The sequence below is a fragment of the Dipodomys spectabilis genome, unplaced genomic scaffold, assembly GCF_019054845.1.
Source record: "Dipodomys spectabilis isolate Male_0828 unplaced genomic scaffold, ASM1905484v1 ptg000069l, whole genome shotgun sequence".
NCBI classification, from domain to species: Eukaryota; Metazoa; Chordata; class Mammalia; order Rodentia; family Heteromyidae; genus Dipodomys; species Dipodomys spectabilis.
The window spans coordinates 20,779,917-20,794,861 of NW_024870746.1; the positions used below are offsets into that span (position 1 = coordinate 20,779,917).

The window sequence follows — 14,945 nt, forward strand, 5'->3', positions numbered from 1 at the left end:
GTAAGATACTAGACTAGAAGTCTGTGAAGAAAAAAATAAAAAAATAAATCATTTACCATCTTCAAGGGTAACTTTTACAGGAAAAAAATTACCTACCTATTCAAGACTTAAAATTTTTGTAAAGATATGTTCGCTTTGTAAGTAATATAAAGTTGTTGGGTTGATTATGGGTTATTTTTACATTGTATGTAATATATACCATGAACATAAACTGTATCCAGGTCATTTGATGAGATACTCACAGAATGATTGCAAGAAGGTTCCAGTATTACAGGTAATGACATTTTCCCTTGAAGATTCAATTTTGTTAAATAAAAAATCTTTTCCCCCACAATCTTTTCCTTTTTCATGCGATGTACACCATACAGTCTAAACCGAACTGCATAATTTCCAATCATCTCAGATTCAACATGATTGAATTTGAATGTTTCTGTGAAGACAGGGCAAGGTCCTCTCTGGATGCTGGTTTTTGCTCTCTGTTTCTTTATAGGTAGAAGAACAAGGTGTACTTGCCATGAGTTGCCACCTGTCCTGTTATATGTTGGGATGTCTGTGACAGCTGTCACTGTTACCAGAAGCTTCTGTTCTTGTGAGTCATAGTCAAAAGTCACATCCAGGGTGCCATATTTAGCTTCTGGCTCAGGATCAAAAGGTTTAGGAAGCTGTGAAGAGGATCCTTGAGCTGACATGTCCTAAAAAAAGCAAATTTAAATGTTTTCAGTTTTAAACTCTATTACTGAATCTACCATGTAAATAAGTGACTGATATTTCTTCAGTGTATGATATGAAAACAATTTTCCTCTGCTATCACAATGAAAGTATAATAATTAGCACTCAGCTACAATGACAAACTACCCTGTTGGACTAGATTAGTGTCATCAGTAAGTAAAACTAAAATCTTAGTACAATAAAGACACACTTAGAATGTAATATTCCCTATCATAATGTTGAGGACAGTAAATATGTTTTCATAAATGATAAATAAAAATATATCTTAATGTATATCTGGTTTTTTTAAAGTAGAAGACCACCAAGTTTTACTTGAGACATAATCAGTAGCTACAACTAGCAACTCAACATTAGGCGAGAAAGGAAGAACATGTGAAATACAATGGCAGAGAAAACTTGGATTCCATTTTCAGTGCTTGTTCTAACATATGTATCTCTAAAACACAATACCAATTTATCTCAACTTAAAACTCAATGCAAATGGACAATATGAAAGCATAATCACAAAGGCCCTTAAATATTTCTGCAGCCAAGTATTTTTCTCCAGACCATAGACCATAGTTACTCCGATTCTTAGCTGGAATTAAAAAATAAGGTATGATATTCTAATACTAATTTCCAAAATTGCAAAAAGCTAGAAACTGCACCCATTTTTCTACAATTGCCTCAAATTCCTGCCAGTCTATCTAGAATATACTGGGAGTTTCATCATTCTTAAAAAAGGTATAAAGAAAACAGTCCTTTCTCTTTCACAGAGTTTGGATCAAAGTTTTATGAAACCATTAGTTGGTAAGAGGTCATCAAGAGTTATGGACGCCTCCTATGAATTCTTCTGAGCCCTTTCTTGACTATCAGTTGGATCCTGTATGTTGATAGGCTCTATGGTACCAAAAGCCTGGGTTAAACCAAGAAAAATACAAATTTTCTATTTGATGCATAATGTCGAGGACAGGGATGCAAAATAAACTGGAAAAAACAAGAGTGAATTTATTACTAGCTCAGGCTATCAGAATTCCACATCTAAATATTCATACAATGTGCATTTTCCATATATATATATATATATTTTGTCAGTCATGTGGCCTGAACTCTGGGCCTGGGCACTGTCCCTCAGCTCAAGGCTAGCGCTCTACCACTTGAGCCACAGCACCACTTCTGGCTTTTTCTGCTTATGTGGTTCTGAGGAATCGAACCCAGGGCTTCATGCAAGCAAGGCAAACATTCTACCACTGAACCACCTTCCCAGCCCAGCATTTTCCATATTCTTTTAATTCATCCAATGATGGTATAAGACACACAAAAACAAATAGAATGAAAGGAATTCTAAAGAAGTATTAATGCAGATAACAAGTTAGCAGCTTCTGAAATAAGGGGAAAATAGAGTTGACTATTGAGGTAGGTCAAGTAGCTTGTGAGACACAGGCAGAGCATAGTAACTAAGCTGACAACCTAGAAAATGTGTCAAAGGTAGAAAAACTTCAGAGAATAAGATGGCATGAATGGTACCTACAGTTATGGATGGAAAGCCCAAGCCATGATCATGTGGCCTCTGGGTTGATGGCTTCTTTCTCCAGGTGTTCAACTTAGGAAATGCAGATAAAAGCCTACATCTGTTTAGCAGGCTATCAGGCAAATCTCAGTGGGTAGCCATGTGTATTTGCTGCTGCATCTCTCCCATAAAATGAATGAGCCTTTAGGTACCCTTAGTCAAATCTTAACTCTGACCTTGCTACCAACGATAAATAGGAATTCTGATGGAACAGAAACAGAAAGACTGGTATATGGACACAGAAGCAGCCACAACTCACATAGCGTGAGCTTTCTATCCACACCTGCTTACATTCTGTTCTAGATGTGGTAATCTGCATCATCTTGCTCTTATTTCTTGCTGTGTACCCTGAACAGATGAACACATGTGTGTATGTTCGCATGTATGCATGCACACTCATTCATGTGATTTGAGCATTTCAATTTGGTCTGTGGCCCTCTGGGAGAGCCTGCTTTATGGTATTTTTTTTTTACAGTTAGACAGACATGGGTGTTTGGATCACAGTTCCATTTAAGAGATGCTTATACTTGGGGAAATTGCTTCTGAGTCTTAATTTTTCATTTGTAAAAAGGAAACAATACTTCTTATAAACATGATTGGTGGAATTAAGTGGACTAGCTAAAGCTCATAGGAAAATTTCCAGCACAACTCATGACAACAACTGCTGTTGTTAATTCTACAATTCATGCTTCATTGTTAACTTACTGTCAACCTATACAGCAAAACCATAAAGCAAAGATCTCAAATTTATTTAACTGAAAGAGCACAAAGAAGCATTGGTCATGGAAATCCATAACATACTGATATGCAAACAGGTGTTAAATATATATTGATAGGTATCCATTTAGAATTTTTTAGCTACTGTCATACTAGAAATATTAGGTAAGTAGTAACAGGTACAAAAGTACTTTTCAAAATTATAGAAGAACTTCCTCCATTAAGGCAAGCCTATCTGCACCTTAATTGTTCTTCGAATTGAGAAACTATCTTCATTATGTACTTCTGACTGCTGATTGGAAAATCTACCTAGTAAGAATGCAGATATGCTATGGTATGAATCAATGTTTTCAGGAAGTTGTAAAAACTTGTAATCTAAATTAGTATGTGGAAAGCAAATCCTAAAAATAAGTAACTGTTTTAGGAAAACATTTTTCAATATTTTTATCACTACAAGAAGATTAAAACAAATCCTTTTAAAAATATGACAATACTCTGACATGGTAGCAATTATATTTATTGTCATTTTTATATTTTTGCTCCAAAATATCACTTAAACTCAGCTAACTACTGATGCATGATAACATAAACTCAAATTTCATCAGTAAAAATGATCAGCATTTTCCCTTCTCATTTTCTATAACATTAAAATGGGACTATTTTGAAAGGCCTGTGAAACATTAATGAGTACTCTCTTAACACTAAAAAAATCCAAAAAAATTATAAAAGAATACAAATAGTAATCTCAAGATGAATGAAAAAAGATAATTTTAGAACATTGTATAGAAAGTGTTTTTTTTTTTTTTAAATAGATAGCAACCCATCTTTAGCTACTCATCATTCCTTGGGGAAAAGAGGAGCTAAAAATTAGCTGGGACAGCCCTGGTAAGTTGGTTGGATAATAGCTGCATTAAGGATCTGGTACCATAAGCTACGAAGGGATAAGATGACTCCCATTCTTCTCACTAAGAGGAGAGGCACTGGATTGTTTTTTTATCCTCCACATCACAATCATTTTCGACCTTCTGTATGCTTTTACTTACTTCTGGGCTCAGGACTGCAGTGCTGTCACTTGGAACATCTTCTTCGTATCCTTTATTATGATAGCTTTCTATTTCATGACCTGTGCTCCCTTCACTTGGGCACTTGTTGCATGAGCATCTTGGACTGTTGTTGCAGTGGGAAAATTCACATTTACTGTCCCCAATTTCTGAGGGTGTACATGAGAGATGGGGAGAACCACTGTCATCCTGATAGGGTGGTGGCTGCAGTTCATCCAGTGGGGGCGTTCTTCTCATCCTCTGGATGCAGTTTCCTGATAATAGTTAAGAATCGGGTCACTGTTTCCAACTAGCCTCAACATACAGAACAGTGTACAATAATTACAAAGAAGTTCAAAACTGATTAAAAATTATGTGGCAATGCAGCTGTTGGCTCTACTACATGAATTTTCTTCTCACCTACTTCAGGTGCAGAAATAAAATAATCTGGTTCTCCTCTCCTCTCCTGTGTGGTAAGATCAGGAAAAATAAAAGTCATATTAAGAGAGATTCTGTAAAATACCATTAAAATAAGTTCTAAGCCGAGTGCTGGTGGCTCACGCCTGTAATCCTAGCTACTCAGGAGGCTGAGATCTAAGGATCATGGTTCAAAGCCAGCCTGGGCAGGAAAGTCCGTGAGGCTCTTACCTCCAATAAACCACTAGAAAACCAGACGTAGCACTGTGGCTCAAGTGGTAGAGCACTCGCCTTGAGCTGAAGAGCTGAGGGACAGTGCCCAGGTCCAGAGTTCAAGCTCCATGACCGACAAAGAAAAAAGAAGCTAAGCTATAAAAACAACAACTTCTAGTTGCATATGCAAATGTTTTTAAGTTCAGTCTCAACTGACACAGCTTCTAAAGCATTAATATCTTCCTCTAAGGATGCAAATTTAATCAACCATTGAATTAAGCTAAGTGATGATATGTAATACTTACTGGACCATGAAGTCAATTCATAGTTTCCCAATGCAGTGGGAAATTTGTCCTTCACTTTTGTTCTAAGAAGAGAGGGTGATTTCTCTCAGAAATCTCAGCATATTGCTCATAGATCTTACCAGACAAAAGTGAGTATATCTATTACTAACCCTTCCCTGGCAGGAGAAATGGGATTATCATAACTGGCTTAGGAATTTGAAGGCTAGCTTCACTTTCATACCAATATAGAAAAGAGTAGACACCTGAACAGTATAGAAGCCAGCAAGGAACAAAACAGAGAGAAGATCATGACTAGGAAACAAACATGATGGTGTATATACCTTCTTTACGTTCCAGTTTGCCAACTGGATCTCAGTTTTCATTTTGTTTACAATATATTTTTCCTCTGTGGTTCCCCCTCCCCCACCTCGACTTCAAAACAAAATTTCCTTTTGCTTGATCAAGATGGTATAATTTTGTTTAGCTTATGTTTTCATTTTATCGTGGCCTTCTTGACAATCAACTAGTACTTTATTACAACTAAACTCCAGTCATCTGGCTTTTGTTTAGATTTATTGTTACTCTTACTCCAAAGACCAAGGCACAAATTAATTATACAAGGAAGTTTGTGATATCAAAAGATTCCAGCTATGCTCAATGGGTAGATTTTGATACTGTTTTCTAGGTTTGTCCGAGTGAATTGGAATGTGTAACTTACCATGATAAGTCTTTAAAATACAATGCTATCCTGACATCTTTATGATTGTATTTCACTTTTCACAGTGAAGAACAGGCAAATGTGTACAGAATTAAAAATTCATTAAAATACATGATCATAAGGATTTCTCCTTTTAAACATTTGCAGTAATTTATTTTTGTTCTATTTGGCAACTATTTTGTGCTATCTACCTAGTATAATAACTAAGACTTGACTTAAATTTAATTAACATTGGAAAAATTTTAAGACAAGTTCATAAAGTAACATGATCTATTTTATAGTTTAAATACACAGAAAACATTAACATTAAGAAGAAATTTCTAAGAAGACTAACAAATACCAAAATAACAACACCTTCTAATTACCTTAGTTCTTGATTTACTATTTAATTTTCTATAAAAATGATATACTCTTTTATGATATAAAAGATTTCAGCATAAATACGCCTATAGCATCAATTTACTATCTTCCTACTACACAGCACCTAAAAGAACACAAAGTGTTTTCTTACCCTAGGAAAGATAACATGCATACACACATAGACTAGGACCTATAGTCCTTAATCCTAACATCTTAAGTAGTAGTTAAGAACTACAAGGAATGAGTGTTCAACATCTACTCAATTAGTTTTTAATACATGTGAAAATTTGCTAAAACTTTCTAAAATACACTGGGTAATAAATTAAAGTTCAGCATATTTTATAAAGTTAGAAGTGTAAACATGGAATCTGACTGCTGTGGAATTAAACCAGAAATCAGAAAGAAGAACAGAGAATTGATAGAAAACTAAATAACTGGACATAAAATGTACTCCAAATGATCCATGGATCAAAGAAAAAAATAAGAATTGAAATTAGAAATACACTAAAGAGGCCAGGTACCAGTGGCTCATGCGTGTAATCCTAGCTTTTCAAAAGGCTGAGACTGAGATCTGAGGATCCAGGTTCAAAGCTAGCCTGAGCAGGAAAGTCTGTGAGACTTTTATCTCCAATAAATTACCAAAAAAAAAAAAAGCCAGAAGTAGAGCTTCGGCTAAAGTAGTGAAGCAGAGCACTAGCCTTGAGCAAAAGAAGCTCAGAGACAATGCCCAGACCCCAAGCCCCAAGTTCAAGCCCTAGAACCAGCAGAAAAAAATAAAAATATAAAGAGATGTCTTCCCTTCTCTTACTCGTTCTCAGTCCTTCTCCCCTGTCTTTACCCACGAGTTGTATAGCTCCTTTTCATCAGTGTCCAGTGAACTCTACTAATGGTATTAGGAGAGAGTGAGGGAAGGGACGACACTACTCATTACCTGACTCATGGTTGTGGTGTACATGAGACATGTTCAAACAATGACAATTTACCTAGACAAACAAACCAGCCTGAGATGGGCCCCACTAGCCAAATCCCACTAACAATTTGAATTTCCAAGTAAATAACTACAGTAATGGATTATGACTCATTGAATAAAAAAGGAAACCAGGGATTTGCATAGATACAAGGAAGCATATGAGTACATTGAAGGATTTTTAAGAAACCAGAAATGTATATAGCTACAAAGAATCTTTTTATACATTATTTATTGGTTACACAGGGTCATTTTACAGAATTTAAAACTGGTCGGTATCATCTTAATGAATAGATCAAAATGAGTATTATAATGTGTCCCACCTGCTAAGATATAATGAAAGAAATATACTTCACAAAATATAGAGAATGCTCTACAAAACAGTTATACAAGCTATCAAAATGGTCCCCAGAAGAAGTATAAAAGTTATGTAATCTAATTACTATAGAAAATAAACAATATTAAAAAAGTTCCCCCAAAGGATAATTCCAGGCCAAGATGGTGTCATCTATGAATTTATCAAAAGGTTACCACTTGCACAAACCAAAAAGATATTTCTTACATTATTTTATAGTATAAGTGTAACTCTGAAACCAGGATTCCAAAGTGAAGAAGAAGAGGAAGAAGAGGAGGAGGAAGAGGAGGAGGTCATGTCTATAATCTTAGCTACTAAGGAGGTTGAGATCTAAGGATAGAGGTTCCAAGTCAGTGTGGAAAAGAAAGTCTGAAAACCTTATTTCCAATTAAGCACAAGAAAAAAAGAAGAACTGTGGCTTAAGGTATAGAGCACTAATCTTGAGCAAAAAGAGACTCAGGGACAGTGCTTAGGCTCTGAATTCAAGCCCTGTAACTAATCCCCCCCCCCCCCCACCCAAAAAAAAAAGTGAACATAGACACAAACACTCTAATCAAAATACTGGTCAACTAAACCCAGGGTTATATATACAGGGCACTGCATTATAACTAACTTGGATGTATTCTAGGAGTGCTGGCTTATTTTAGGTAGAGTTAACATTTAAAATTTATTTTATACTCTCATTGCACTGACAGAATAAGAGATAAAAGTATCATGGTAATTCTAATAGTTTTTGAAAAACCATTTAATGTCAGGTGCCAGTGGATCACACTTGTAACACCAGCTACTCAGGAGCTTGAAAATATGAGGATCAAGATTCAAAGCCAGGCCAGCAGGGAAGTCTGTGAGATTCGTATCTCCAATGAACCACCAAAAAGCTGGAAATGGAACTGTGGCTCAAAGTGGTAGCGCACTTGTCTTGAGTACAAAAGCTTGGAGAAAGTGCCCAGGTTCTGAGTTCAAGCCCCAGGACACACGGACACATGAACAGACAGACAGACAGACAGACGGACAGACAGACAGACACACACACACACACACACACACACACACACACAAGCCCATACAAGCATTTGATAAAAATCATGACATGCTGATGATGAAATATCTGAACAAATTAAGAATAGAAGGTAATTTCCTTTATTTTAAAGAGTATATGGTTGTCCTACAGCAAACATATTTAATGGTGAAATGTTGAAAGTTTAACTCTGAGCTGGAGAATGAGAACAGGTGTCTCTATCACCACTTTTATTCAACAATATACTGGAGGTTCTAGCCAGTGCAATAAGGTAAAGAAAGGCAATGCAAACTGAAGTACAACTGTCATTACTCTCTGATAATGAGTGTGATGTAGAAAACCAAAAATGATTTAGAAATAATCTATTAGAATAAACTCAGCAAAGGCCCAGGAAATGAAGTTATTGTTTTACTAAGCAGTTGAATTTCTACACACATGCAACAAACAGAAAGTAAAATTTAAAAAGAAACCCACATATAATATCAGATAATACCAAATAAGAATTAGCTTGCTATTTTTTCCAGCTCTTGTTTAGAATGTGTACTACTGGCAATTAGTGGACTCAACTTGTAACCCAAAGGAAAAGCAGAGATGTCAGAATTACAGGTTTGGTATGTATATGCCTTCCCTAGCTTGGTCACTGTAAAAATTAATGGGTTTGAAAAATGGTGGCAGATTATCATAAGCTTAATTAGAAGATGACTTCAACTGCAGTTGCCACTCCAGATGGTGCATTCTAATTGAGCAAATTAAGACATTCTTGGTGTTTAATACTCAGTATTAGTTAGCAAGTGGTTTGGGTTTTTTTCTTTTTCCTTTGTAACAATCCAAAGAGAACAAAAGTTAGCAGGCTGTCTTCAATCTGGTAAATCCAGTAACACCTCTACTTTCTTGCTTCAGGAAAGTAAAAGTATTCTAGCTCTATACTACACTCTGTTGCTCAGAGACCTTTGATTCCTCATCATTCTCTAACTGCCTTTGGATGACAGAGACTGGGAGAGCAAGAGTAGAAGAGGTGAGTAATGCAAAGCCTTCGTAAGATACACACAGGAGACAGAGCTGAGACTTAAATCTCATGAAAAGACAGAAACTTGCCATTTTAATCAAGTTACTGAGGGCCCAACCTGCGATGGGATATTTCTTCCAAAGTTAAAGAGGATTTGCCTGTCTGGTGTTGATGGCTCATGCCTTTCATCCTAGCTACTCAGGAGGCTGAGATATGAGGATCACAGCCCGGGTAGAAAATGTCCATGAGACTCTTATCTCCAATTAATCACCCGAAAACTGGAAATGTCACTATGGCTCAAAGTGGTAGAGCACTAGCCACAGCACCCAAGCCCTGAGTTCAAGCCCCAGGATGGACAACCACCCCCCGCCCCCCGAAAAAAGGCAGGGGGGATTATTTACCAACCCATGCATTTCCTTCACTGAGACTAGCCAAGTTTGTCATCTTGCTTAAAGCAACCCACTATGTATTTGATTATATAACTCAGACTCATGTGTAAGGTCAGCTAAAAAACCACTAACTTTGAGTAAAGCCTAGAGCAAGGTGGTCAGTCCTTCCAGATCACTGAGGAGAGAGCTGGAAAGGCTCTGCAGAGGACCTGACAGCCCAAATGGTGCTCAGAAGATCCTTGATACCAGAAAGTACACCCTCTCTCCTCTCTCTCTCTCTCTCTCTCTCTCTCACACACACACACACACACACACACACACACAAATACACATACACATACACACACACACACACACACAAAACGTTATTTGAAATTAGAGTTCATATTATTTTTGTTCCCTGCCTTGAAATCTGAATTCTTTGCTTGGTTTATTTCCCTGGTGATTTGAAATAATCCTTGATGTAAACCATACCCCACATATCGCTAGCAACTTTTTGTTAGTACAGTCTTATTCAGAACAATTATTTTTCTCAAGTGAAAAATCAATTCATTGGCTCTCATTTCTTGACCCTTAAGGGTTTTGTTCTGTTTTGTTGTTTTTGCTTGTAGGGCTTGAACTCTGGGCCTGAGAGCTATCCCTCAGTCTTCAGCTCAAGGCTGGTGTTCTCTACCAGTTGAGCTACAGTGCCACTTCTGGTTTTCTGGTGGCTAATTGGAGATCAGAGTCTCATGGATTTTCCTGCACGGGCTGGCTTTGAACTGTGATCTTCAGATCTCAGCCTCCTGCGTAGCTAGGATTACAGGCATGAGCCACCAGTGCCCGGTGACCCTTAAGGTTTTAAAACAAGACTGGAAAGTGGAGGTAAGGTTCAAGTGGCAGAGCACTGCCTTGAGCAAAAACTCTAAGGGAGAGCACCAAGGCCCTGAGCTTAATCCCCAGTACTAGCACACACACAAAAAAGAAAGAGAAAAAGAGAAGAGGAAGAGAAAAAATGAGGGAGGAAGGAAAGGGAAATAAAGTGAGCACTTTTTTTTTTTGAGAAGTATCTCCTGGCCTACTATCAGCTTCACACCCTAACTGGCACTAGATATGAATGTTATCCAACTTGCCCAGTATGAAGTGGAAAGCATTTGATCGCACAGGTGCAAAGTTGAGGATGTATGGCTGTACCCCATCACCACAGGTAGGTGCTGTAGCACTGTCCATTTTCTCTTATAAAGTCTACACTGTCAGTACAACCCAGTGAGTTAAAAACAAACAAACAAACAGAGAACAAGAGTTAAAAAAAACAAACAAAAAAACCAGGGGCTGGGAAGGTGGCTCAGTGGTAGGGCACTTGCCTTGCATGCCTGAGGCCCTGGGTTCGATTCCTCAGCACCACATAAGCAAAAAGAAAAAAGCCGGAAGTGGCGCTGTGGCTCAAGAGGTAGAGCGCTAGCCTTGAGCTGAAGAGCTGAGGGACAGTGCCCAGGCCCAGAGTTCAGGCCCCACGACCGGACCCAAAAACAAAACAAAACAAAAAAAAAAACCCCAGTGATATGTTAACAGTAATGCTGTTGGAATGTTCTGGTATTATAGCTCCTTACAGAAGAGAAGAGGAAAAAAAACCCCAGTGATAGAATTCATAGTAGTCTTTCACTTTTTCCCAAAATAAGAGCTGGTTAACATTTACTGAGTACTTGCCTACAGACTAAAGTACGTTATGTTGTGGGAGGGGAAACCTGAAGGACTGGTATTGCTTGAAATGGTTCTAGGACTTGAAAATGCCTTTACCTCCAACAAGTTTACATCTCCAGTGTGCACAAAAGACCATGCCTTCTAAAATAGAACTCTGTACATCCAAGGTGCATTCTTTCTCACACTGAAAAAGTTCCTTAATTTTGAAACAACTGCATTTACTCTACTTCTTTGCTTAGGTATCTGTTATTATCAAATAGAAATTAAAAACTTCCATATCTACCATTAACTTTTACATTTATTCTAGGAAAAATGTCTAAGAATTTCCAAATTTGAGCTCAGAAAGATGCATCTCCCTTTCTGATTCCTATTCTTACGTATATCACATTTTAATCAACAATTCCTAGATGTTTCCCCATCATATACTTGTCAGAATTAAACTCAAACTCTCTACAAGCTAAATTGCATTACTGTGATTATAGTACTAAGATTCTGTTTACTGTGTTAGGTGAAAGTGTTTTAGAACTAGGTATTCTACAATTAAGTGCAGGTTAATACAGTTGACTAATTCATGATGCTCATGAGATCAAAGTCATGTCATTCCTACAGGCATGTTCATCCTACATCATATTAAAAACTACATCCTTAATTATACCCAGAAGACTTAGTCTTGCTCAAGCTCTAGAAGCAGAATACTTTTTGTTCTATGTCATTATATTTTTATGGACTAAATTTTTAAATATCTACACGTAGTGTTCAGGACAACATTCAGAATGTTTTATAATGCTCTGTAGAACGGCTCAGTAACCAAGCCCCTGTTCCAGCTGTCCCGGACTCTCACTCCACACAATCCAATCATGGCAAACATGATCAATCTCCAGAATGTGCCATGCTCCTTCATGATGCCGCTCATACTTCCCCCCCCCTCTAGCTAGGATAATCCTTCACATCCTCCTCACTCTTTTCTTAGGTAATTTCACACATTGTGCTCCAAGAACCAGCTTAGTAAAATACCAAAGACGCATTCTCTCCTCTCTTCCTAGTTGCATCACCCACTCCAAACCAATATGCTTATGCATATAAGCTGGGGTAAATGCTCCTATGTATTTCCACAGCGTACTTTGCTTAATACACTGTAATTGTTTGTTCAGATGTTAGAACTGTGAGCTCTTGTAAGAACAAGTACTCTTTTATCTTTGTACCTGCAGTGCCTAGCAACACAGTTGCTAAAACACAATTACTGAAACTCTTTGTTGAATAGAAGGCAAGGTAATTTTTGCAGAGCTAAGTCTTCAACATGACTGGCAGGGCAATGTTACCTCTGGGTTCACAAACCCTGAGCTCACACTGTTTTGCTTTAACATTAAAAAAAATCAAAGAGCAGATGATATTAAGACACATTACCACCTTACACTTAAAAACTCTTCTAATTAAAATACGTTAAGAAATATCACAATGTGGGAAAAGAATAAGAAACTTACCACTTAAAATTTTCCCTCCAAAAACAAACATAAAAGCTAACAAAAGTAGTTGAAAGTAGAGGGTGAAGATACAGCTCTGTGACACAGGACTTGTCTAACATAATACACATATATGATGGGTTTGAGCCCTAGTACTACCCTTGTTCTGATGCAGCTTAAATAATCAAATGGATGGTATCAAAAATACAAAAATTACTTTTGATTTCTTTCAGGGGCACTGCAGTACATTAGTTCATAAAACTGTCAAAATTAAATGCAAACACATACAGAAAATTACTAATAGTAATTACAAGGCTGATGGGTTCATTGATTCATTTACTTATTTATTTTTGTGCTGCTGGGTCTCATTCATGCGATGTAAGCTTTTCTCTAAAAGTGAGGCTTTCTGAGTTAGTAACCACTGTGAAATGGTAACCCCTGTGTATAACACCTTAATAATAACAATAGAATTATACTTAAAAAAACAAAATAAATCGGCACCAGTGGCTCACACCTGTAATCCTAACTACTCAGGAGGCTGTGGTTTGAAGCCAATCAGGGCAGGAAACTCCCGTGACTCTTCTCTCCAATAAACTACTTAAAAAAGCTGGAAGTGGTGCTGTGGCTCAATGATAGAGTGCTTGCCTTGAGCAAAAGAAGCTAAAGGATAGCGCCTAGGCCCAGAGTACAAGCCCCAGGCCCAGCAAAAAATAAATTAAAAAAAAAATAAAATGAAACAAAAAGCATGTCAGTCTACTTTACTGAAGTATAGTTTCTAATAAAATCCACCTTTTTCAGAAAGTTTTGGCAAATGTATACAGTTGGGTAACTATGACTACGTGGAGATAAGAAGACCTCATACTTCACAGAGTTCCTTTTTGTCCACAAATCCATCCCCAGGCCAAGAAGCACTGAATTATCTTTTGTACCTATTGTTATACATTTCTAGAATCAATCTTCCCTTCCCTTCTTTTCACTTCATTTCCCTTCCTTCCCAGCCCCCCTCCTCTCCCAGCTTTCCTTCCTTCCTTCCTTTTTAGTGGCTATTTGTTGTTAGTTTTTCTGTTTTTTGCTTTTGTTGGTTGTGGGATCAAATTCAGGGCCTGGGTGCTGTTCCTGAGCTCTTTGCACTCAAAGCTAATGCTCTACCACTTTGAGCCAAAGTGCCACTTACGGTTTTCTGGTTGTTAATTGGAGATAAGAGTTTCACAAACTTTCCTGCCCAAGTTGGCTTTGGGCCTCCTGAGTAGCTAGGTGTGAGCCACCGGTGCCTAGCTGTTAGTTTATGAGGTAGGGTCTTGTTATGTAGCTCAGGTGGCCTTGAATTCATAGTCTTCATGACATACCTCCCAGTGCTAGAATTACAGGCCTATGTTACCACATCCAGCTCTAGAACTTCACAGTGGAACTATTCAGTACAGAGTAATGTGCATCTGATTGATGTCTTTCACTTTGTGTAATTGCTTCTTCTATTCAACCACATTGTTACATTTAATCAGGAGTTTGCAATTTTTACTTTTTACTGTTAAGTAGTATTTCATTCAAGGAAGATCACAGTTCATCATATGAATTGCTTTCCAAGTAGCTATACCATTTTTCATACAAATCAGCAATGGATAAGAGTTCCATTTGTTTCACATTTCCATTAGTATTTAGTGTTGCCAGTATCTAAATTTTTACAAACCAGCACACATATAGTGGTATCTTATGGTTTTAGTTTGCATGTCCCTAAGTGACTAAGGATTTGAGCATTATTCCATAACTTACTGCCATTCATAAATCTTTGAAGTACCTGTCCAAATCTTACATATTTTAAAATCAAATTGCCTGCTTTCTTAAAAATTAATTTGTACGGCTGGGAAAAATGGCTCAGTGGTAGAGTGCTTGCTTTGCATGCATGAGGCCCTGGGTTCGATTCCTTAGCACCACATGAGCAGAAAAAGGCGAAAGTGGCGCTGTGGCTTAAGTGGTAGAGCACTAGCCTTGAGCTGAAGAGCTGAGGGACAGTGCCTAGGTCCAGAGTTCAGGCCCCACGACCGACCA

At 37.5% G+C, this 14,945-nt stretch overlaps 1 protein-coding gene across 2 annotated transcripts in view; it reads right to left on the reverse strand.

Annotated features, from left to right (window-relative positions):
- Syt14 (synaptotagmin 14) overlaps window positions 1-14,945 on the reverse strand; it is a 137,178-nt gene that overhangs the window by 25,559 nt on the left and 96,674 nt on the right. For both annotated transcript variants that reach the window (XM_042682079.1, XM_042682078.1), the window contains exons 5-6: window positions 4,039-4,310; window positions 243-692 (exon numbers count right to left, since the gene is read on the reverse strand). In XM_042682079.1, coding sequence (XP_042538013.1) covers window positions 243-692; window positions 4,039-4,310 — 722 coding nt within the window. The remainder of the gene's footprint in view (window positions 1-242; window positions 693-4,038; window positions 4,311-14,945) is intronic.